The sequence below is a fragment of the Phocoena phocoena genome, chromosome 15, assembly GCF_963924675.1.
Source record: "Phocoena phocoena chromosome 15, mPhoPho1.1, whole genome shotgun sequence".
NCBI classification, from domain to species: Eukaryota; Metazoa; Chordata; class Mammalia; order Artiodactyla; family Phocoenidae; genus Phocoena; species Phocoena phocoena.
The window spans coordinates 35898198-35919015 of NC_089233.1; the positions used below are offsets into that span (position 1 = coordinate 35898198).

Below are 20818 nucleotides of genomic sequence, written 5' to 3' on the forward strand. Positions count from 1 at the left end.
GCATGCCCAGGCTGCACTGGGCTGGACCCCAGAACCCAGGCCTGGATCCTCCCAGTCTCCACACCCAGACCTCTGCCTCTGACTCTGTGCAGCCTGGGAACTGAGCGCCTCAAGTTGGGAGGCGCACAGGCTAAGGTGTGGTTACGGGCAAGTCACTTTAGCTGTCACCTATAGCACAGGAATCAGCATAAGAGCACACACCCCGAAGTCACACTTGTGCTGCTCACATTCAAGTTCTGTCCATGTGACCCCAAGCAAGTTAGATTTTCCCTGGCCCTCAGTTTCCTCATCTGTAAAATGGGGATAATAGTAGTTCCTGCTTCATTAGGATGTCATGAAAGTAAAGAAGTTATCCCCATATAAGAGGATATTATTACTTAGCATATTACTGAGCATTAATACATGTTAGATTTGTTATTGTTAATAATTTCCTATCCCACAAGGGAAGTTGTGAAGGAAAAGGAGCTAACATATATACTCGGGGGTCTGCACACAGCAGGTGCTCAGTTAATGGGCCCTGTCGTTTTCCGATGGCGGCAAGATGGGTCACTGGCTCTGACCTGGGTGGAGGCGACTTTCTTTGGGCCCCACCTGGCCATTCCGGCCACCAGGGGGCGCCCCAGCCTTGCCCGTGGCACCGCCCCCTCACCTGCGCGGGCAGTTCACCTGGCGCCGTCTCCGGAAGAGGGGACCGGGGCCGCGGGTACCTCGGAGGGATCCCGGCGTCGTCGGGTGAGAGCCTAAGGGACGCCGAGGACGGGGGCCCTTCGAGCTTTGGACGCACCGGGCCGGGGAGAGTGGGCGAGTGGGTCATGGGGCGGGGCAGGAGCGGCCGGGCCGGACTCCCGGGGCCGAGAAACAGGGGACGCGGGCAGGAAGGAAGGCAGGAAGGCGGTGGCTGGGCTAACGACGCCTAGGGTTGGGGGTCGAGGCGTGGGGACCCTGACGCCTGGGCTGACGTGCTAATAACTGGTAGCTCGGTGCCGGGAGGGGTGAGGAGGAGGGATACCCCTGAGTCCCAGAGCGGTGTTGGGCCTGCAGAGGCCACGTCAGGGAGACCCCCAGCCTGGCCGGGGGGCATTTGGGCTGGGACTGCCGCTGATGCCTGGGTCCTGAGAGTAGGCCTAGGGTCGGACACATGGCGAGGGGAGGAGGGGAAGGGACAGATGTGTGTGCGCGCGTTGGGGGTGGGGAACCTCAGGAGTGCTGGAGAGGGATAATATGCCAGGAAAGCCCCGTGTGTCCCCTCCCTCCTGAGCCCTGGAGCCCCTGAACTGCGGGCCCTGGCGGCCCTAGGGGAGTGCCACCAGGCTCCCATCCCCAAAGCCGGGCGGGAAGTAAACAGAAACCTGGAGTGGACGGTCGGGCGGCAGGTCGGGCGGCAGTGCCGGCACAACCTGTTACCTCGCCGGCCCGCCCACCCGCTCAGGGCCTGGAAACTGGGGGACTGGGGCCAGCAATCCGGAAGGGGTGGGCTGAGGGTCTGGGCACCTAAGTTCAGGATGGGGACCTGAGAAAATAGGAAAACAAGGGCCAGGAGGGCTGGGGGGCAGGGAACTTGGGCCTGGGCTTCTGGAAAGGGAGGGTGCTGGATTTCTGGGGGCTAAGGGCTCAGGACACATAAGTTCCCAAGGCCCTGTATTCTTGGGAGAAGAGGCTGGACTAATCGCAGAGTCCTGAGTCCCAAGAACCTGGGTTCTGGGAAGAGTTTCCCAGCTGGTAAGAGGCTGGGAGCCAGAACAGCTGGGTCATGGGAAGAGGGGGGTGGGGACTGTCACTGGGGTGGCGTGTGGTCCTGGAGCACTGGGAGAAGGTTTCCTGGGAGCAGAAAACATCTGCTAGAGGCAGAAGCCTGGACAGCTCTTTTCCTGCTTCTCCCTGCCTCAGTTTACCCTGGGGACATTAAAGGAGCTGGACAGCCAAGACACAGATCATTAACCCTTCATGGCCCAGGGAGGCCCTGGCTGCAGGACCGAGAGGGCCAGTAGGCAGGTGAAGAATTGCAGGAGAGCCACGTCTTGGCCAGTGTGTGTGTGTGGGGGGGGCGCGGGGCAGGGCAGTGAACCCCTTTGGGCTGCGGCGTAGAGTGTCTTGCAGCTACCTCTCCCCACAGACCTACCTGTCCCCACAGACACTGCAGGCACCATGAGCTCCCCAGAAGGGCCCAGCTTCCCATCCGGGCTGCTCTCCGGGGGCACCTCCCCCAGCAGCAATGAGGGCTTCTTCCCCTTCATGCTGGAGCGGCGGGACTCATTCCTGGGAGGGGGCCCAAGGCCTGAGGAGCCCGAGGACCTGGCCCTGCAGCTGCAGCAGAAGGAGAAAGACCTGTTGTTGGCCGCAGAGCTTGGCAAGATGCTTCTGGAGCGCAATGAGGAGCTGCAGCGGCGGCTGGAGATGCTGAGCGCCCAGCACTCTGAGCATGAGGAAGTGAGCTGACAGCAGAGGGCAGGGCTGGGGGGATGGAGGACAGGGGAGGGACCAGGCAGCGGGGGCAGGGAGAGGAAAGCCAGGCAGGGGGATGCCTCTGGAACAGCAGTTCAGGTCTGGGACCAGCCTCCCTGGCAGTGTTGCCCACTGGTTAAGAACATGAGCTCTGAGGGCAAGACAGGACCTGGGTTCAGATCCCTGCCTGGCTGTGTGACCTTGGGCAAGCTGCTGGACCTCTCTGAATCTTGGGTCTGTCTCCTCAGCAGTATTGCCAACAGATCCTGGGCTCTCTCCCTGCCTGGCTCTGGGCTAAGCACTTTCCATGCATCATCTCGGTCAATTCTCACCCGGCTCTGGGAGATATGAAGTTCCCTCTGCCCAGGCTGTGGTCAGCCACACTCTCACCCTGGGGGTCACATCTAGTCCCCTAAACACCCTAGACACCACTGACTCCTGTATCCATGTCGTCAGCCCCACACCCTCCCCACCTGGCCACCTAATGGGCATTTCAACATAAGTGGCACTGGATTCCATGACCTCATCCCCTGCTGTCCCCACCCCAGCTTTCCACCATAGGACCAGAGCCTGCACATCTCTGTGACCTCTCCCTCCCACACTGGCAGGCCCTGTTGATTCTTCTTCAAAACTAGATTGTGAGTCTACCCACTTCTCACCGTCTCTCCAAGCTGGCCGCAGCCCCATCATCTGCCCCAGACACTGCAGCTGCCTCCTCACTGGTCCTCAGCTTCCACTCTTGCCCCCTGAGCCCCTTCTCCATGGGGAAGCCAGAGGGATCCTCAAAAATTGCAAATCAGATCATTTCAGTCCTTGCCCAGAATCTCTCAGTGGCTCCCCCTCACATTTAGAATGAAACCAAAACTCCTCCCCATGTGACCTCCTTGACGTCAGTCATCTCAGCCACTCAGTCCCTCCTCAGAGGGGGCCTTTTTTCAGTTCCCTGAGCAACCCACGCTTATTGCCTCAGGGCCTTTGCACTTGCTGTAGCCCTCTTCCTTCTTGCCCTGCAGGAGTCAACAGACATCACTTCCTCCTGAAGGATCCCCCACCCCACCCCGCTCCTCTTCATCACTTACCAGGGTTTCTTTAGAGCTCTTAATGTCCCCCCTCTGAAACTACCTGGTTCAATGAAGGGTCCGTTTGCCTCTGGACTCTAAGCTGCTTCAGGCACGGAACTTGGTGGTCTCACTTACTGCTGACAAAGACTCCAAAACAGGGTGAGCTCAGGAAATATTGGATGGATGGATGGATGGATGGATGGATGGATGGATGGATGGATGGGACTTGGAGATATTAGGGAACTTGCCTTACCACAAAGCAGCAGCAGAGCAGGACAACGGCCAGGACAATCGGACCCCGAACCTGTAGGCTCCATCCTAGAGCTGTGTTGCCCCCACAGTATTTGGTTAAGGGCTTGGCTGCCTGGGTTAGAATCCCGGCTCCACTAACTCACTGTGTGTCCTTGGGCAAGGCTTTTAACCTCTCTGAGGCCCAGTTTTCTCATTTGTAAAATGAGGGTGTTAAGGAGTCTAAGTCTCGTGGAGTAAATAAAATAATGTAATTAATATAGGTAAAGTGCTAGCACAGGCCCTGGCAGGAATGCCTGCTAATCATTGTAGCAGCTGTGGCTAGCTTCACCTTCCTGCGTGGAGAGTCTATGACGGGGAGGCAGGAGAGGCTGGCCCCCTGACTTGCCTGCCTCCACAAGCTGGGCATCTGGGTGTGCCAGGAGCATCCCCCTGCTGGTTAGACAGGTTTGGGGGAGGGCAGGCAGAGGCCTGGGGCCAGGGTGTGGCTGACCAGGGTTAATTAGAGGGAGCTGGCCAGGAGGAGCTGGGGGAGAGGGAGGCCGAACCTCCAGAGCCCCTGGAACCCAGGTGTGTGAGGCCATGGGCTGAGGCTTCAATTCTGCCAGACTCAGGCGCCAGAAATGGCGCCTACGCCCTCAGGTCCAGAAGCCCTGGTGGCAGCCAGAGGTGAGTGGGCATCAGGGAGCCCCGCCCAACTCTGGCCCAGGGTCAGCCCCTCCTGGAAGCTTCTTTCTATTGTTCCCCCTCCTCCTCTACTGTCTGAGGCTGTGTCTTGCCCTCTGCCCACTTCCTCCCCGGCTCTCTCACGTTTCTGGTTTTCAGGCTTGTCTCAGACCCCCCTCGGACTTTCTTTGGGTCTCTGTCTCCCTGCGTCCCCTCCAGTCTCACCTCTCCCTGTCTCTACCCTCTGTCCCGGCCCCCACAGCGGCTGCAGCAGGAGAACCATGAGCTCCGCCGAGGCCTGGCAGCCCGGGGAGCCGAGTGGGAGGCCAGGACTGTGGAGCTGGAGGGGGACATGGAGGCCCTTCGGGTCCAGCTGGGGGAGCAGCGTTCTGAGCAGCAGGACAGCGGACGGGAGCGGGCACGCGCCCTCAGTGAACTCAGTGAACAGAACCTCCGGCTCAGCCAGCAGCTGGCCCAGGTGGGACGGCCCTGACCCCGGGTCCCTGGGAAGGAGTGGCAGATACCTGAGTCCTGGTGGGAGTGGGTGCACTGGGCTTGGTGTTGCGGCTTGGGCCAGCTGAGGGCTCCACTGCCTCCCCCCACCCTCAGGCCTCCCAGACTGAGCAGGAGCTTCAGAGAGAACTGGATGGCCTTCGGGGTCAGTGCCAGGCCCAGGCCTTGGCTGGGGCAGAGTTGAGGACACGGCTGGAGTGTCTGCAGGGGGAGGTGAGTGCCAGCTGGGTCTGTTGAGCCTGGAAGGCTGGCTGGGAGCTGTCTGTGCCTGGCCTAGCCCTTCCACTCCAGCTCTGAGGCCTTTCCCCAGAATCAGATGCTCCAGAGTCGCCGACAGGACCTGGAGGCCCAGATTCGAGGTCTGTGTGAGGAGGTGGAAAAGGGCCAGGGCAGGCTACAGGCAACCCATGAGGAGCTGCTGCTGCTACGGCGAGAGAGGCAGGAGCACAGTCTGGAGGTGACTACTAGGGTTGGGGTGGGCAGATGCATCCAGCCAGGGCCTTGGCCACTGCCTCAGGGCTTCCTGGGAGAAGACACCAGAGCTGGGTCACTGGGAGCCCTAACAGCTGGGCCAGAAGAGCACAGGCATTAGCACAAGGGCAAGTGGGAGGCATAAGCTACTGAGCAGGGGCAGTACTCTTAGAATGCATCAGAGACTGGCATCTGGGAGGCCAGGGATGGGGCTGAGGCCAGAACTCAGGGCAGAGATGATAGGGACCTGGACCAGGTCTGGGCTGTGAAAATGGAGGAAAGGAAATGAAAAGAGGCAGTATGGCTTGATGTTTGAGATCTCAGGAGTTTGCACTTTGTGGTCAAATTACCTGGGTTCTTATTTCAGTGTCCCTTCCTACTATTGTGGAACACCAACCTCAGTTTCCCCATCTGTGAGATGGGATGGTAATGGTACATGGCTGTGGTAAGGGTGTGAGACACTCAGCACATTGCCCGGCTTAGAAGAAAGGATCAGTCAATGCTGGATGGTAGCATTAGTGAGAGAGTTAGAAGGTAGACTGGTATGGTCGGGGGAGGGGGTGGGGCTTTTCGAGGTGACCTGGTGGGGTGGGACTGGAGGGAGGGTGATGGGAGACTTTGAAGCCGGGGCGCCCATCGGCGTCCTGCTTTATAGGGGAGGAAATTGGTGTCTGCCGAGGGGAACTGCGCGGCCCAAGGCAGCCCAGCGATCCGGGAGTGGGAGCCAACTTCAGCGCTGGGCTGCGCTGACGCGCGGGGCTGCCTGACTCTCTGCGGCGTGCCGGCGCCCCCTGTGGGCCTGCCGCGGGAGGCCAGTGGCGGGAGCACCTGGCTGACCGCCCTTGTTTCACTCTGTGGTGGGTTGGTCGCAGCTGGAACTCGCGCGCTCCGAGGCGGGGGAGGCACTGAGCGCGCTGCGGAGGCTGCAGCGGCAGGTCTCGGAGCTGGAGGAGGAGTCGCGCCTCCAGGACGCCAACATCTCAGGAGCCTCGCTTCAGTCAGAGCTTGCCCATAGCCTCGACAGCAAGGACCAAGACCAGAACGTGGACAGAGGCGGAGATGCTCTGGTGAGCTCTCGGCCCACCAGCCCCTACACGCACCATCCAGGAGGGCTGCAGACTCTGTCCCTCCTTTTTTTCCCACGAGGTGTGACACTGCACTGACCAGTTTCTTTGGTGAATAGGCCACTCTGCCCCCAGAGACCCAAGAGGCATCCAGCCACCAGCCTTCACCCCAGGAGGAGAGGTTGGAGCCTCCCAGGAAGCGAGCATCCCTGAGACCAGCGGAGATACTGGAAGAGAAGGAGGCGGAAGTGGTCCGGTTGCAGGATGAGGTGGGGGGAGCATAGTACTGGACGCAAAGCCCCTCTCAATGTCAGTTTCTCTTTCCCATCTACATCTCCGAACCTTTGCCCACGAATTCCCCTCTACCTGGATAGCCCTTCAACCCAACAAACTTGCAATCATGTTTGAAGAGTCAGCCTGTATGTCACCTCCTCCAGGAAGACTTCCTGGACTACACTGCCCCTTTAGTCCCACTTCCCAATGCTTCTCCATGCATCCTTCCTGCAGGCTTATACCACCCATCTAGCCCCGACCAGCCCCACCCCTCTAGGCGCTCAGAAGATTCATCTCCAGCACAGGACCACAACTGTCTGGGTTGTTTGTGGAGCAGGCGGGGATGGGGGGTGGGGGAGGGAGCGGGAGGGCGGCAAGCTGGAGTCCAGGCTGCCTGAAGAGCAAGAGCTGGGACACTCAGGGGCCTACCTGCCTTTCTGCACCTTACCCTGTCCGCAGATAGCGCTGCAGCGGGAAGAGCTACAGTCCCTGCGGGAGGAGCTGCAAAGGCAGAAGGAACTGCGGGCGCAGAAGGATCCCGAGGAGATCTTAAGCGGTGCCCTCTCGGATCGGGACGAGGCTGTGAACAAGTGAGCATCTGCCACCATCCACCACCGCCCCAGGGGGGGCTACAGGCCCCCAGGACACTCTGGCCTTTCTGGGTCTCGGATTCCCTCCCGCGAGTGCTATAATTGTCCCCACTCCGATGCAAGAGCCCTCTAACCTCCCTGGTTTCGGTATTAGCGGCCTCACTCCCGCCTGGGTCCAGGAGCCCCCAACCACCACTGTTCGCTGAGGCCCCAGCGCCCTCGTACCTGCTCTCTGCCCCTCTCTCTTGCAGGTCCCTGGAACTGGCCCTGGAGCTCAGCCGCGTTTCTCTGGAGCGGGACTCCCTCTCCCGGGAGCTGCTTCGCACCATCCGCCAGAAGGTGGCGCTGACGCAAGAGCTGGAGGCCTGGCAGGTGAGGGGCGGTGCCGGCGGGGCGGTGCCGGCGGGGGCGGTGCCGAACGCTGACCCGACCCGCCGGCCCGGCCGCCCTGTCCGCAGGATGACATGCAGGTGGTCATCGGGCAGCAGCTGCGATCACAACGCCAGAAAGAGCTGAGTGCGGCTGGATCCGCCCCGAGCCGCAACCCGCCGCGCCTCTCGCTGCGCCTGGGCCCTGGGCCCGCCGGCGGCTTCTTCAGCAACCTCTTCCGAAGGACCTGAGCGCCTGGTCGAGGGGGCCACCTTTGCCCTCTTTGGCTCACTTTCCTCTTCTGGCCAACGGAGCAACGGGCCCTGACTGTCTGCCAAAGGCGGCTGGTGCCCTCTCCACCCCAAGAGGCTGGGCAAGGGCTCACCGGGAACAGGGGCCAGCTTTGGGGGCCAGGGACCCAAGGTGGGTGGCAGGGGCAGGTGTGGCAGAGCTGTTTTTCGAATCTAGATAGGTCTATCTTTTCCAGGGACTAGGCCCCCTGCCCCCCGGCATGCTCCAGGACAGGGTTGAGGGTGGGTATTTATGTATCAAGCTCAGACAGAGTAATATATAAATCATTGCACCGACTTGGCCTCCATTCTTGGGAAAAAAGCACATGAAAAAAAAATGCCCCAAATTTTATTAGTATAAAAAAAAGAAAAAACCAAACCACTCCGAACCCCTGAGATGGAGGTGGGGGTGTTGCTGGAGGTCAGAAGGACAGGGAGAAAGCTCGGTAGCCCAGATTGGTGAAGACATCCACCCTGCAGCTGTTGCCTGCGGCTGTCAGGACCTAGAGGCAAGAGGGGAGTGACTGACCTGCCCACACGCCCTGGCCTCCCAGGATCCCCACCGCCCCTTGCTGAACCCACCTTGCACTCAGGGGCTGCTGGTTGCTGGTTGAGGCTGAGGCTTAGCAGCCCTGGGGAGGAGCCAGGCACCTGGGCCTTGAGCTCCCCGCTCAGCTGCCACTGATTGACACAGCGACCCTGTCCAGCTGATAGAATCTGTGGAAGACAAGGAGGGGCCTCAGGGTTCAGGGCTGCAGGGGGAGCGGGGCAGGGCTGGCAGAAGCAAGACAGAGGGCCTCACCAAGTCCTGGTAGAAGGTAACATGCTTCTGTGGTGCCCGCATGGGGAAGACGGTGGTGGGTGTGGAGGATCGAAGGTGCCAGAGGGTTAGTGCTGGGCCACCTCCACAGACCTGGGCAGAAAGGTGGGGGTCCCCAGCCGCCATGAACCACAGGCCCTCAGCTGGACAGGGCCCGGAGCTGCCACCCCATCTTGCACTCTGCCCGGCTCACCATCCAGTCAGAATCAGTTGCCAAACATCCAATCCAGCGCCCATTGTGGGGCCTCGAGCACTCCTGGGAGGGAAGAGGAGAATAGAGGAGGAGGTGAAGACACAGGAGATGCCCAGGAAGGAAAAAGGACAGAGCATGGGGTGTGCCCTCACCTCGTGCTTGTAGACCTCAATCGTCTGGACCTCCTTGGCCGTGCGGAGGTCTGTGAGGGAAGAACCATAAAAAGTACCCTCCTTGCCCCAGCCTCCCTTACCACCATCTTTCCCTCCAATCAGACATTCCCTTACCCCAAAGCCGCACGGCCCCATCCTCGCCACCTGACAGCACCTCGGGGCTCCGCTCCCGCAGTGCCAGGCAGTGGATGTAGTCTGTGTGGCCCCAGAGGGCCCGCTGCAGGGAGAGGGGCAGTGTCAGGACAAGATCCAGGAAGGATGCTGCTGCCCCTGCTCCCCCACCCCGCCCCTGCCACTCCAGTTCCACAGCCCTCTCACCGTGAAGGTCCCCGTCTCAAGGTCCATCGTATGCAACTGACAGTCTCCCCCTGCCAGGATGAGGGAATTCTCCTGCAGAAGGTAGGATGGGGTCAGAAGAGAATGTCAAGTCAGAACAGGGAGAGGGGAAGGATTAAAATTTGGGCCCAAAACAGGGCAGGGCAGAGCCCCAATTAAAAAGGGCTCAAACCTTGGGGACGAGAAGCAAAGCATTGATCTCAGGTACTTCCAGACTGGTCCTGGGAGAGGAAAAGCAGAGTCAGCTCTTGTGAGGCAGTACCTTCACCCCCACATGCCCTCTGCCCACATGGGCCTGGCTCACCTGTATGGGGGCTGACGACGCCACAGCTCCTTACAGCCCTTCATGGAGGAAAACACTGGGTGACCTCAAAGGCTCTCTCTGGGTCTGGGCACCTCACCCTTCCCCCAGCTCCACACTCACCTTCTTAAGGATCTCTGCCCAAAGCCAGGCCTTCACCTCCCCATCCCCAGCACTGAGCAGATGTCGATCAGTGGAGACCATGCTGTAGACGGGTCCATCGTGGGCTAAATGGAAGTACAGAACCTGAGTGACCCTGTCCTGCTCCTCTCGTCCACCCGGGGGTTCCCTAAGCTGGCCTCAATGCCTGCACCCACCTTGGAAGGTCACCATGGGCTTCTTACTTTCCTCTTTGGCCTCAGAGCTCAAAGCAGCAGACAAGCTGAAAGGAGAGGGGCCTGAGAGTCAGAAGAAGGGGGCATCTGCCCCAGGAGGACCAAGTGCCAGAGCTAATGGATGGTGGGGAGCAGGGGCAAGGGTACCTAAAGATGGCTATCTGCCCGTAATTGTTGCCGGCTGCCAGGAACTTCCCACAGGGTGAGACATTCTGGGAAAAAATGATCATGTGCAGCCGCTGCAGGGCCTGAAATACTTCCATCTGTGGAGAGAGGCTGGATGAAGGCTGTCTGGGGCGTCTGGGACCCCTGAACCACACACTCCTTCCTGCTTCCCCTGCTGCAGTCCGGCCTCCCGCCGCAGTCCGGCCTCCCACCGCACTGACTTCTCAGTTCTCCTTTTTATAGCCCACCAAGCAGGCACCTGTCCATATAGTCCCAGGGGTGGCTCGAAGGAGGAGGTGAGAAAGGGGAGAGTTGAGGCTTGATGCCTATTGGAACTTTTGTTGACCAAGGACTCAGCCTCTCCTCCACGTTTCCTCAACTGTCAAAAGGAGCCCACGGGAGATTTCGTCACGATTGGATGAGCTACTGTATATAAAAAGCTTCGCACAGGGCTGCCTCGGAGAAACCGCTTAAAAAGTGGCTCTAGGGGCTTCCCTGGTGGCGCAGTGGTTGAGAGTCCGCCTGCCGATGCAGGGGACACGGGTTCGTGCTCCCGTCCGGGAAGATCCCACATGCCGCGGAGCGGCTAGGCCCGTGAGCCATGGCCGCTGAGCCTGCACGTCCGGAGCCTGTGCTCCGCAACGGGAGAGGCCACAACAGTGAGAGGCCCGCGTACCACACACACAAAAAAAAGTGGCTCTATTACTCCAATACAGAAAAACGTACTGACTCCTAATCCGTATCCTGACTTTCATGTTAGGCCCCTGAGGTATTTCTGGGTTACTCTCCCTCCCTCGGGTCAGAATCCGAGTCCCACCAACAGCCCACGCAAAACAGATCTTGAGCGCACGACTCCTTGCCGGCCCCTTCGGAGCCGGGCATGGACTACAAACCCCAGAAAGCACCGCACATCGCGCCCTCTCACCTGACCCAGAGGCACCGCTTGCGGCATGGTTCGCTCCATCTCGAGAAATAAAAGTCCCAGAGTGCTCCGCGCGCGACGAAGCCTCACGAGACCGGAAGTGCCAGCAAGCACCTCCCTTTCGCGGTGCGTCACCTACCCAACGCCGGTGGCGGGTCCGGCGTGAAGGCGGCCGCCGCGTAACCCGAGTCCCAGGAGCGGAGGTGACCGCCAAGAAGGTCCCAACACTAAGTGGCGCCCTCCTCAACGCCACTACGCCAGGTCCCTTCCCCTACCTCCCCTCCCCTACCCCGCTGAACCGACCCGCCTTCCAGTCGCGTGCCGTCCGTCTTCCGCGCCTGCGCGGGACCTGGCCGCGCGCGCGCGCGCGCCTAAAGCCACGCCCCCGCGTTGAGCCACGCCCTCGGAGGCTCCGCCCCTGTCGCCCACCCCTCCGCTCGCAGGACCCCGAACCCCAATGATCTTACAGCAACCCCTGGAGCGAAGCCCCCAGGGTCGGGCCCGGCGCGACCCGCGGGCTGACTCAGGGGCGTCCCGAGGCCTGGACGCGAGGTGTGTGTGGGGGCCCTGGGTGGGCCTGGCCCGGGGGCCCAGGAGCTTTGCTGGGCCCTCAGGGCTGGTCTGCAGGATGACACGCGGTGGGGTTTATCGGCAGGGCTTGGGCATGAGTTAAGACAGGATTGCAGACTTGGGACAGACTCCGAGGCAGGCTTCTGGATGGTCTGGGAGAGGAGGTGACTTAGGCGTCAGCTGAGACAGGGTTGGGCTGGGGGCTCCTGGCTGACGCTGCAGGCTTAGTTGGGCAGATCCTGGGGATGGGTCCAAGAGGGTGGGGTGCTCCTGGCTCTCTTTTCTTCCCAGCTCCCCTCTCCGAGGAGCTGTGCCCATGAGTACCAAGCGTCGCCTGGAGGAGGAGCAGTGAGTTTGGGGGCAGGGAGGGACTTCCAGCAAGCCCTCTGTCACCTCAGGTCCCCATCAGACTACCTCTCTTCTGAATATCCCAGGCCGCCTGCCTCCTCGTCTCTCCCCAGGGAGCCCCTGCGCAAGCAGTTCCTGTCTGAGGAGAACATGGTCACCCATTTCTCTAGACTCAGCCTGCACAATGACCACCCTTACTGCAGCCCCCCCATGGCTTTCCCCCCAGCTCTGCCCCCACTCAGGTAGGCACAATCCACAATCCACTAGCTGGGCCTTCTGGAGGATCATACCCAATCCTCAGAGCCAATCTCCAGGCTCTGCCTCATCTTGCTATTTTTAGCTTCTAGCCAACCTCTGTTGTTTCCCTACTTGGCTCCTTGGAAGGTGCCAGCAGTCCAGGAGCCCCTGGGGACCTGTACCAGGTGGGGTGTGGCTCTGCCAGTTCAGCCTCAGCCCTGTGCCGTGACTGTCATTTCCTCTTCCAGAAGCCCTTGCTCTGAGCTGCTTCTCTGGTGCTACCCTGGGAACCTGATCCCGGAGGCGCTCCGGTTGCTGAGGCTGGGGGACACCCCCAGCCCCCACTATCCTGCAACCCCAGCTGGGGACTTAATGGAGCTCTGAGTGCTGGGGGGCAGTGCCCCTGCCCACCTTCCTTCTTCCCCACAGCAGGGGAGGCCAGCACTCCCACGAAGGGAGCAGCTGCCCTGCTTTTCCTCCAGACCAGGCCTCTGGGCACCAGGACCTTCCCCCAACAGAGGACACTGAGCCCCACGGAGCCCTGGGGTGGGAGGTGCAGGAGCATGGGAAGGGAGCCGTCCCCTCCCCAGAGAACTGAATAAAGATTGCTGAGCAAATGAAGCCTACAGTGTGGAACCCAGGGCCTTTGGGAAAGGGAGGGCAGGGCAGAGGTGCTGGATGCTGGGGTTTCTCCTCAAGATCTTCCCTGGAAAACGGTCAGGGCACAGCCAGGTCCTGGCAGGCTGGGCTCAGGCATTGAGAATGTGTGAGTCAGAGCCTCACCCCCACCCCCGCGGCTGACTCACTCCTCCCTCCAGCTCTGGGAAGTCAGGCTGGGATCATGCCACTCTCCAAACCATTTAAAGTTAAAGATTCTTTTATTAATAAATTCTCTCCCCCCTCCAAACTTTCTTCCCAAAATAAATATCTCCCCCCTTTTGGGGGTTGGAGGGGCAGTGTCTTAGGGCCAGCCGTGCTAGAGGGCCAGCCCCCTAGTGTTAGGAACAGGTCCCTAGCGCCCCAGGCTGAGACCCCGTGGTGGAATTTCAGTACATCTGAGTGGGTGGGTCCTGATGTTGTGTCTATCTCTCAGGTCAGCCTGGCCCCCAGGCCATAGTGGGGGTGGGGGGACCCTTGTGCAAATGCTGTGGTTCCTTAGTGTCAGCTGTCTGGCATGAGCCAGCCAGGGTCTCCTTTTCTATTCTGGAGCCAGAGTCAGGGCAGTCAGACACCTTGGAAGGCCCTTCTGAAGCCTGGACCCAGGCCTCAGAGAGGTGATTCGCTGTCCCCCATCCCTCCACACCCCTGTGGTTGGAGCAGCCTGGCTTTGGCTGTGTCTGGGAGGCTGGGGCTGGCTCCAGAATGAATGAATGAATGATGAGTGGGCGCAGCCTCCTGCTGGCAGGGGGCGCTCACTGTCACTGGATCAGCGCCACGCCAGGACAGCCCTCCCCGCCGGTCTCCTCGATGGGGGCTGCAAGATAAGAAGAGGGGCATCATGAGCGGGGGAGTTGCTGAGGAATGATGAGGGGCCGTCGGGCGGGCAGGGGCGCACTTACTGGTAAACTTTTCTCTCCTGCGGCACCGTCTCCAGACCAGGAATCCGGAAAGCAGCCCCAGAACGAGGGCCAGGCTCAGGGCACCCCCAAGGATGGGCCACAGCAGCCTGAAGGAGGCTGGAGGGGCCGCAGCGCCTGGGGGCGGGACTCCAAGTCAGACCTCGCCCCTCTAGGGACCAGCCCCGCCCCCTAGATCGGAGCCTTAAGCCTTTCCTCCACCTTGGTCTCTACCCCAGTCAGAGCCCCTTCCTCACTCCAGCCTCTCCCAATTAATTCCACAGATCTGCTCCCCTCTCCACCCAGCAACCCTCCCCCCCAAGACTGGGGTCCGCTCGCCTCTGGCCCCGCCCCCACTCACAGCCCAGGCAGAAGTCGCTGTGCGGTCGCGTGGGGCACGATGCGCAGTCCATGCACTTGTCTAGGTCCGCGCTCCAGGAGCTGCCGCGAGAGCAGGGGGTGGTGCCTGGGGAGGGGGCCGCGAGTCAGAGGCGGGGGGCGGCTATTTTTGGGGCTGAGGTCAGGGTCGGCCGGCTCGAATAACGTGAGTCACCGGCGCTCTCCCTCCACATTCCTCACAGGTGACCGCACGGCCCGACCGGGACACGGCAGCGCGGGGGAGAGGGGGGCGTAGTGCGGGACGCTGGGGGGAGTGGGTCAGGTCCCCATAACAGCCCCCCCGCCGCCGCCGGCGGGTGACTCATTCCTGGGCACCGGGCCCGACCCCGGTCCCTCCCCCCGCATAGCTGGGCACTGAAGTCACCGGATGGAAGGGGGCACCCCACATGGTATGGGGGGCACAGACCTCCGTGCCACTCAACACCCCCCCAACTCTTCGGTCAAGGGGGGGTGGGCAGACCCGGTATTGATCAGGCTGGGGGCGTGCCACCTTACCGGACGGGACATCCCTCCCTCAAACTTTTCTTCTCTCTCCACTTCCGAGTCCAGACTCAGGACCGAAGCCTCCCCCGCCCCCCAAGTTGGACAGGCGGGAAACTGAGGCCTGGACTACGGATGAAGCTGGGAGCGAGATGGGACCTCTCCTGGCCAGGGAGCGCGGTGTCTGGAGACCACCTGACCCCGGATCCCCATGTCCGCCTAGTCCCCCCAGTTCTGCCCACTCCTCTAGGCCCCCAATGACGGCTCCCCGATCCCGGACCTGGGAGTCCTCCGTCTCCCACGCCCTCCCGCCCAGCCCGGGCCGGGCATACCTGGCACTCGCTCCCCGGCCGCGGCGCGCAGCAGCGCCAGCCCGAGCCCCAGCACGAAGAGCCGCGGCAGCGGGCGTAGCGGGCCGGGAGACATGGTGTTGTTCGTCGGGCGGCGGCTGCAGTCTGCGCTGGCCGCCCGCGTACCGGGGCAGACAGCAGCGGCCCCGCCCCCGCCTTCCGGGGCGGATCCCTAGCCTCTGCCCACCCCGTGATCCACCCCTAGACGCCGGGTCCCGCCCGGATCTCTAAGTTCAGTTATTCGCTCAACAAACGCCGTCTCTGTGCGGGAGCGGCCAGAACGCCAAAGGGATGCAGATCTGGCCCTGCCTTCTCGGTGCGGAAGCCCAGGAGGTGCGTGTTGGGCGAGAGGGCGGATCTGACACGAAACAACCCAGCACAGAGAAAGCTGTTTCTTAAGGGCCCCGAGGGTATGATAATAACAATACAACAAAAAATAATACTGTGCCCTTTAATTTCTACCTTAGCACATAGTTACATAGTAAAATGTGGGCTTGTTGTCTCCATTTTTCAGACTAAAATGAAGCTCGGGAAGGTTAGGTGAGTTCCGGAGTCGAGCCCCAAGCTCTGTTCGGCTCCATACCCTGCCCCTTGACCCACTGCTTGCCGGACTTCAGCCAGTTGATGCTCTGCACCCGGGCCAGATGGGGGAGCAGCGGCTCCAGGCTCGAGCGCCCCCCACTGACGAGGTTGGGATTCGCGCGTTCGCCGCGGTCGGGACTGGGGTCTCTGCCCCTCCCCTGGGCGGTGGTCCGGTGACGTCATTGCCTCTTTAAGACCCCCGCCTCCGCCCCAGTCCCAGCACTCCGCCTGCTACTCCGAATCTTGGTGGACTCCTTTGCAGGTGAGCCTGGGGGAAGTGTGCGTGTCGTGGAGGAGGGGGTAGGTGCCTCGAAGATAGGGGGGCACGGGGAGTGGCGGAGTTGGGTTGGGGTGCGCGTGAAGAACCTGAACTGATTGGGCGGCAGCCACCCAGGGCCAGGAGCCCCTGGGCGGGGGGCTGCACCAAAGCCCTAATGGGGTCCTTTGGCGGAAGGGTTAAACGCCCCTCCCCCCAGCCCGGGGACAAAGGCACCGAAACCCAGGCGCCCCTCCCCCACCTGTGCTTCCCTCTGGGGCGGGGCTCCCTTCCCCCTCACCTGCGGGAGCGGACCCTGCAGCTAGCGCCGCCATTAGAACCCTCCAGGGTGCGCGGCTTCCAGGCCGGGGGGCTGAGGACACCCTCCTTCGGGCCAGACTCAGAAGGGAAATAGGGATCGAGAGCGGGAGGGGACGCCCTCGGATGAGCCGAGCCTGTAGTGCGTGGAAAGGGAAGGGGTCGAGACCAGGGACACGCTTGTAAGGGAGAGGTGCTGGGTGCCTAGTCTGGCGTGGCCCCGGCCCTAACCCGGCCAGAGTCCTGGAGGGCTGACAGTGGGTTTGGGATTAGCGCCGTACGGCCCGCCGCGTCCTATCTCCCCCCAGGTCATGAGTTCGGCCCGGGTTATGGGCGGGTGCAATTGAGTGGAGAGTCTGCCCTCTGGCCACCCTGGTGGGGCCGGTGCTAAGTTTAGGTCCGAGCCGTGCGCGGGAACTTTGGGCAATGGAGAGCCACAACGGGACCCTGAACGGAAGGGATCCCCCGCGGCAACCTCCAACACGAAGTGGGATGTGTGGGGGCCAGGGCTGCCCCAGAGGAGATGTTTCACTGGACAGACCCCAAGGGTGGTAACTTCTTTTAGGGAAGTTGTGTCCTGAGAGAATGGCATTTGGGGCAAGAATACACAAAAAAATGTCACCAACCTTGGGGGTCTGCTCTGTGGCCCCTCTAGGGGAGGACAGAAGGGCAGGAACCAGGGAGGCAGCCGGTGGCCTTGGGAAAGGAAGTGCTTTGGGGTGGGAGGGCTGTTTTTGTTTTTGTTTCCCTCCATCTCTGCTGCCTCATCCAGGGTCTGACTGGGTGGGATTGGTTTGGGCCAGGCAGTGGCAGGCAAGGCCAGGGCTGACTGGCCACCATGTACACAAGATCTTAAGATCAAACTGGCAACCGCCTGTATGGGGTACAGAACCAAGTTGGGGTGAAGGGTTTGGACATTTATGTTGGGTGCTGGGAGGAAACTTGTATCTCTATTCTTGGTGTTAAAACTAAGTTTTAAGCCTGAAGCTCATGGCTAGAGCAAACCTACCACCCATTAACCCTGTGGAAACCACCAAAAAACTGCATTCTATTGTTTCATCCCTTTTGCCCCTTTGTACCCAAAGTAGCTGAAGCCATGGGCAAGCATGTGCATAGGCTTTATATTTCATTTGCACTCAAAACAACTAGGACTGGGTTGCTTACTTTTTCACTCTTATAAACTAGTGCCTGTCTAGGGAAAAAAAAATACTAAAGCATTAAATGCTCGTTTTGCCCATGAGAAAATGAGGCTCAGGGAGCATGCCTTGTCCATGTTACAGGACACGGTGTCCTGATTCCCAGGGTTCATACTCTTGTCCTGTGTGGTGGCCATGGCTTGTGGCATGGGGGTTAGCATTCACTGGGAACCAGAGGCTGGGCCAGCTGATCTTAACGTTACTCTGCTTCTGTCCCACAGTGCAGCTCCTCAACCTCAACCTCAACCTCACCATGGCCTCTGCTGGTCTGCAAATCCTGGGGATCGTCCTGACACTGCTTGGCTGGGTGAATGCCCTGGTGTCCTGTGCCCTGCCCCTGTGGAAGGTGACCGCCTTCATCGGCAACAGCATTGTGGTGGCCCAGGTGGTGTGGGAGGGGCTGTGGATGTCCTGCGTGGTGCAGAGCACTGGCCAGATGCAGTGCAAGGTGTACGACTCGCTGCTGGCGCTGCCCCAGGACCTGCAGGCTGCCCGAGCCCTCTGTGTCATCACTCTCCTAGTGGTCCTGCTCGGCCTGCTGGTCTACCTCGCAGGGGCCAAGTGCACCACCTGTGTGGAGGACAAGGACTCCAAGGCCCGTCTGGTGCTCATCTCTGGGATCATCTTTGTCATCTCAGGAGTCCTGACCCTGATCCCCGTGTGCTGGACTGCCCACACCATCATCCAGGACTTCTACAACCCCCTGGTGGCTGAGGCCCAAAAGCGGGAGCTGGGAGCCTCCCTCTACCTGGGCTGGGCAGCTTCTGGCCTTTTGTTGCTGGGTGGGGGGCTACTGTGCTGCACCTGCCCCTCTGGGGGGTCCCGGGGCTCCAGCCATTATATGGCCCGATACTCGGCCTCAGCCCCGCATACTGCCTCTCGGGGTCCCTCTGAGTACCCCACTAAGAATTACGTCTAATTCGGGAAGGGGAGCATGGGCTCCCTTGAGAGTGGAGCCTAACCCTCTGAGCTGGAGCCATGGCAATGGTGATCCATGACAGCTTTGGTGTTGTTTTTGCTTTATATTGGGAGGGGCAGTGGTTAATCCATTTGATAACCCACCTGGGCTCTGCTACTGGCGTTCCTCACCTTTGGATGATGGAGCCAAAGAGGTGATGCTTCAGAGTTTCTGGATCTTTCTCCACCCTGGACACCCCCATCTTAGAGACCAACCTGGAGCTTTGGGCCCCATGTGAAGGGTGCTTGCTATCCAGGTGCTTTCATCCTGTCCCCGAGAGTTCCTGCTGATGTTGGGGGTAGGGCCTCCCTAGGCCTGCAGAGACAAGCCTTCCCTTGCTGGTCAGGCCTCTGGAACCCGCAGGGGCTTTTGAGCCACGTGTAGCCTCTAGAGGAGCAGGTGATAAGTTACCAAAGACCCACCCACCTCCAAGTCTTCTGACCTCTGGCTCCTCCATCCTGAGTCATGTCCCCCCTGTGCTGACCCCTGACCCTCCCATCCCCAGCCCCTGTGCACTTCTGCCATGTCCTGCCCACACTCACCAGTTTTTACTAAATAAAGCACATTTTGTTTGGTTACTTGCCTTTGGTGTTGCTGGGGGTCTGCTGAGTGCCAGCCTGGCAGGAGGAGGTGGGCACAAGTCACTCACCTCCCGTGTTGGCCCCGTGCCTTGCGTGGCCTGAGTGAGGTTACCCACTGGTCAGGACCTGGAGCAGGCCTTGGCCAGACAAACCCAGGAGAGGCCATCAGGTCTTCCCGGCCCAACCACAGATCAAAGGAGCCAGGTTACAAATGGTCTGTTTATTCCCTACTCAAGGGTGGGGGTGAGGGGGGTTGATGATGGGCAGGGCCTCCAGGCCTGGAGGAGAGTGGCTGCTCTCAGATAACCTGTCCTGGGCCTCTGGATGCTGGTAGTGGCCAGGTCAGAAGGGACCAACTCCAGGCCAGGGAGGGCATAAGGAGCTACTGCCCTTTGGGTGAGGCCCAGGTTCTGGGGGCAGGGGAGGGCTCAGGAAGAGGAAGGCCAGCCTGAAGGAGACAGCAGAAGAGAGAAAATTGGGGGAAGCAGGGGCAGGCAAGGGCACCCTGCCTGGATGGAGGTGGGGACCCCACTGAGGAGGGTCTAGACTCAGTCAGGCCCGCTGAGACTAGCCCTGCAGCCGGGCTGGGCTCCAGCATCTGGAAAGTGGGTTTCACCTGGGGGAGGGATTGACAGTAGAAGGCAAGGATTAGGGCAGGGCATCCAGCACAGGGTCAAGGTTCTAAGCAGCAGGCTTCCATGGACATTCACCTCACACGTAGTCTCTCTTGTCCAGCCCAGATGCACCCGAGCGGGAGGGGATAGAGTAGCCCAACCTCGGTCCCCGGGGCCGGTCGATCTGGGGCGGGGGGCATGTGCAGCAGAGGAGGCCCCCGCCCAACATAAGCAGGGCAGATGCCGCCCAGCCCAGGTAGAGAGAGGCTCCCAGCTCCCGCTTGAGGGCCTCAGCCACCAGGGGGTTGTAGAAGTCCTGGATGATGGCGTGGGCGGTCCAGCACACAGGGATGAGCACCAGGATGCCTGAGAGGAGGAGGATGACCCCCCCGGTGAGCACAATGCGGGCCTTGGCGCCTTCATCCTCCACGCAGGTGGTACACTGTGCACCCGTGATGGCCACCAGCAGGCCAAGCAGAGCTAGCAAGAGGGCGATAACGCAGAGGGCTCGGGCAGCCTGCAGGTCCTGGGGCAGCGCCAGCAGCGAGTCGTACACCTTGCACTGCATCTGGCCAGTGCTCTGCACCACGCAGGACATCCACAGCCCCTCCCACACCACCTGGGCCACCACAATGCTGTTGCCGATGAAGGCGGTCACCTTCCACAGGGGCAGGGCACAGGACACCAGGGTCCCCAGCCAGCCCAGCACAGCCAGGGTCATGCCCAGGAGTTCAAGAGCAGTCGAAGCCATCTGTCCCCTCAGTTAGGTCTTCCCAACTCTAGGAGGCTTGGTTGATTTGCAGGAGTGGGTCCGATGCTGCGGAGCGTTGTCAGCGTCCTCTGACCAAGACAGTCCTCACATCTGTGAGCCTCTGGCAAGGCACCTCCTCGCTCCGTGCGCCTCACAGATGTGTCTCTGAACCTCCACAAATACAAATCAACCTCAAGTCCTGCTCAGCTGAGCGGCTGGTGTCCCTTCGAGGGGCCCGTCGCCCCTCAGATGCCCAGCGGCAGCTCCTGCCACCCTGCAGTCAGGTCCCACTGCCGCCTGTCTGACCCAGCTTGCACGGACCCTCCCGACCCACCTTCAGGCTGAAGAGAGATGTGTCCCCAGAGTTGGTGCAGGTTCACGCTGAGCGG

The 20818-nt window shown here is 60.8% G+C and overlaps 7 protein-coding genes across 11 annotated transcripts in view; 3 read left to right on the forward strand and 4 right to left on the reverse strand.

The window, feature by feature from the left end:
- MMP25 (matrix metallopeptidase 25) overlaps positions 1 to 814 on the reverse strand; it is a 25095-nt gene extending 24281 nt beyond the window's left edge. The window contains exon 1 of the mRNA XM_065893221.1: positions 650 to 814. Within this exon, the coding sequence (XP_065749293.1) occupies positions 650 to 814 (165 nt within the window). The remainder of the gene's footprint in view (positions 1 to 649) is intronic.
- BICDL2 (BICD family like cargo adaptor 2) lies at positions 687 to 8285 on the forward strand. Its single transcript, XM_065893059.1, has 10 exons — positions 687 to 732; positions 2132 to 2427; positions 4681 to 4896; positions 5028 to 5144; positions 5242 to 5388; positions 6275 to 6469; positions 6586 to 6735; positions 7199 to 7329; positions 7581 to 7701; positions 7788 to 8285. Exons 2-10 carry the CDS (start codon positions 2146 to 2148, stop codon positions 7947 to 7949), a joined length of 1521 nt encoding a protein of 506 aa, XP_065749131.1. The 5' UTR covers positions 687 to 732; positions 2132 to 2145; the 3' UTR covers positions 7950 to 8285.
- A 28-nt stretch (positions 8286 to 8313) lies between these two features.
- Positions 8314 to 11577, reverse strand: THOC6 (THO complex subunit 6). Of its 2 annotated transcripts, XM_065891925.1 has the most exons (13): positions 11237 to 11577; positions 10294 to 10409; positions 10129 to 10193; positions 9935 to 10038; positions 9815 to 9852; positions 9683 to 9731; positions 9493 to 9564; positions 9289 to 9391; positions 9154 to 9203; positions 9002 to 9064; positions 8791 to 8901; positions 8571 to 8705; positions 8314 to 8491 (listed from the first exon to the last, which is right to left on the reverse strand). In XM_065891925.1, exons 1-13 carry the CDS (start codon positions 11273 to 11275, stop codon positions 8411 to 8413), a joined length of 1026 nt encoding a protein of 341 aa, XP_065747997.1. In that variant the 5' UTR covers positions 11276 to 11577; the 3' UTR covers positions 8314 to 8410. The 2 variants fall into 2 exon arrangements, with proteins under 2 accessions (XP_065747997.1, XP_065747998.1); XM_065891926.1 differs by lacking the exon at positions 8571 to 8705 and having other exon boundaries at positions 11237 to 11275.
- An 86-nt stretch (positions 11578 to 11663) lies between these two features.
- On the forward strand, positions 11664 to 13009 carry HCFC1R1 (host cell factor C1 regulator 1). 3 transcript variants are annotated; one of them, XM_065891928.1, is made up of 4 exons: positions 11678 to 11785; positions 12095 to 12151; positions 12265 to 12393; positions 12637 to 13009. In XM_065891928.1, exons 1-4 carry the CDS (start codon positions 11691 to 11693, stop codon positions 12770 to 12772), a joined length of 417 nt encoding a protein of 138 aa, XP_065748000.1. In that variant the 5' UTR covers positions 11678 to 11690; the 3' UTR covers positions 12773 to 13009. The 3 variants fall into 3 exon arrangements, with proteins under 3 accessions (XP_065748001.1, XP_065748000.1, XP_065747999.1); XM_065891929.1 differs by lacking the exon at positions 12095 to 12151 and having other exon boundaries at positions 11664 to 11785; XM_065891927.1 differs by lacking the exon at positions 12095 to 12151 and having other exon boundaries at positions 11691 to 11785; positions 12202 to 12393; positions 12637 to 12772.
- Positions 13010 to 13247: 238 nt separating this feature from the next.
- On the reverse strand, positions 13248 to 16459 carry TNFRSF12A (TNF receptor superfamily member 12A). 2 transcript variants are annotated; one of them, XM_065892983.1, is made up of 4 exons: positions 16313 to 16459; positions 14306 to 14410; positions 13948 to 14082; positions 13248 to 13851 (listed from the first exon to the last, which is right to left on the reverse strand). In XM_065892983.1, exons 1-4 carry the CDS (start codon positions 16344 to 16346, stop codon positions 13655 to 13657), a joined length of 471 nt encoding a protein of 156 aa, XP_065749055.1. In that variant the 5' UTR covers positions 16347 to 16459; the 3' UTR covers positions 13248 to 13654. The 2 variants fall into 2 exon arrangements, with proteins under 2 accessions (XP_065749055.1, XP_065749056.1); XM_065892984.1 differs by lacking the exon at positions 16313 to 16459 and adding an exon at positions 15156 to 15269 and having other exon boundaries at positions 13248 to 13862.
- A 1290-nt stretch (positions 16460 to 17749) lies between these two features.
- CLDN6 (claudin 6) lies at positions 17750 to 19061 on the forward strand. Its single transcript, XM_065892412.1, has one exon. The coding sequence runs from the start codon at positions 17779 to 17781 to the stop codon at positions 18442 to 18444; it is 666 nt and encodes a 221-aa protein (XP_065748484.1). The 5' UTR covers positions 17750 to 17778; the 3' UTR covers positions 18445 to 19061.
- A 714-nt stretch (positions 19062 to 19775) lies between these two features.
- On the reverse strand, positions 19776 to 20429 carry CLDN9 (claudin 9). Its single transcript, XM_065892513.1, has one exon. The coding sequence runs from the start codon at positions 20427 to 20429 to the stop codon at positions 19776 to 19778; it is 654 nt and encodes a 217-aa protein (XP_065748585.1).
- Between the last annotated feature and the right edge of the window lie 389 nt (positions 20430 to 20818).

What these genes read in the sequence shown, in the direction of transcription:
- BICDL2 (XM_065893059.1), top strand. Translation starts at nt 2,146, where the DNA reads ATGAGCTCCCCAGAAGGGCCCAGCTTCCCATCCGGGCTGCTCTCCGGG. An exon ending in ACAGAGGCGGAGATGCTCTG is followed by an intron (nt 6,470 to 6,585) that starts GTGAGCTCTCGG and finishes TTTGGTGAATAG; the next exon opens with GCCACTCTGCCCCCAGAGAC. An exon ending in AAGAGCTGGAGGCCTGGCAG is followed by an intron (nt 7,702 to 7,787) that starts GTGAGGGGCGGT and finishes CCCTGTCCGCAG; the next exon opens with GATGACATGCAGGTGGTCAT.
- THOC6 (XM_065891925.1), bottom strand. Translation starts at nt 11,275, where the DNA reads ATGGAGCGAACCATGCCGCAAGCGGTGCCTCTGGGTCAG. An exon ending in CAACTGATTCTGACTGGATG is followed by an intron (nt 8,902 to 9,001) that starts GTGAGCCGGGCA and finishes CTTTCTGCCCAG; the next exon opens with GTCTGTGGAGGTGGCCCAGC. An exon ending in TTACCTTCTACCAGGACTTG is followed by an intron (nt 8,706 to 8,790) that starts GTGAGGCCCTCT and finishes TGTCTTCCACAG; the next exon opens with ATTCTATCAGCTGGACAGGG.
- HCFC1R1 (XM_065891927.1), top strand. Translation starts at nt 11,691, where the DNA reads ATGATCTTACAGCAACCCCTGGAGCGAAGCCCCCAGGGTCGGGCCCGG. An exon ending in TCCCGAGGCCTGGACGCGAG is followed by an intron (nt 11,786 to 12,201) that starts GTGTGTGTGGGG and finishes CTGTCACCTCAG; the next exon opens with GTCCCCATCAGACTACCTCT. An exon ending in CCAGCTCTGCCCCCACTCAG is followed by an intron (nt 12,394 to 12,636) that starts GTAGGCACAATC and finishes TTCCTCTTCCAG; the next exon opens with AAGCCCTTGCTCTGAGCTGC.
- TNFRSF12A (XM_065892983.1), bottom strand. Translation starts at nt 16,346, where the DNA reads ATGGCGGCGCTAGCTGCAGGGTCCGCTCCCGCAG. An exon ending in CAGCGACTTCTGCCTGGGCT is followed by an intron (nt 14,083 to 14,305) that starts GTGAGTGGGGGC and finishes TCCCGCCCCCAG; the next exon opens with GCGCTGCGGCCCCTCCAGCC. An exon ending in CAGGAGAGAAAAGTTTACCA is followed by an intron (nt 13,852 to 13,947) that starts GTAAGTGCGCCC and finishes GCCCCCATCGAG; the next exon opens with GAGACCGGCGGGGAGGGCTG.
- CLDN6 (XM_065892412.1), top strand. Translation starts at nt 17,779, where the DNA reads ATGGCCTCTGCTGGTCTGCAAATCCTGGGGATCGTCCTGACACTGCTT.
- CLDN9 (XM_065892513.1), bottom strand. Translation starts at nt 20,429, where the DNA reads ATGGCTTCGACTGCTCTTGAACTCCTGGGCATGACCCTGGCTGTGCTG.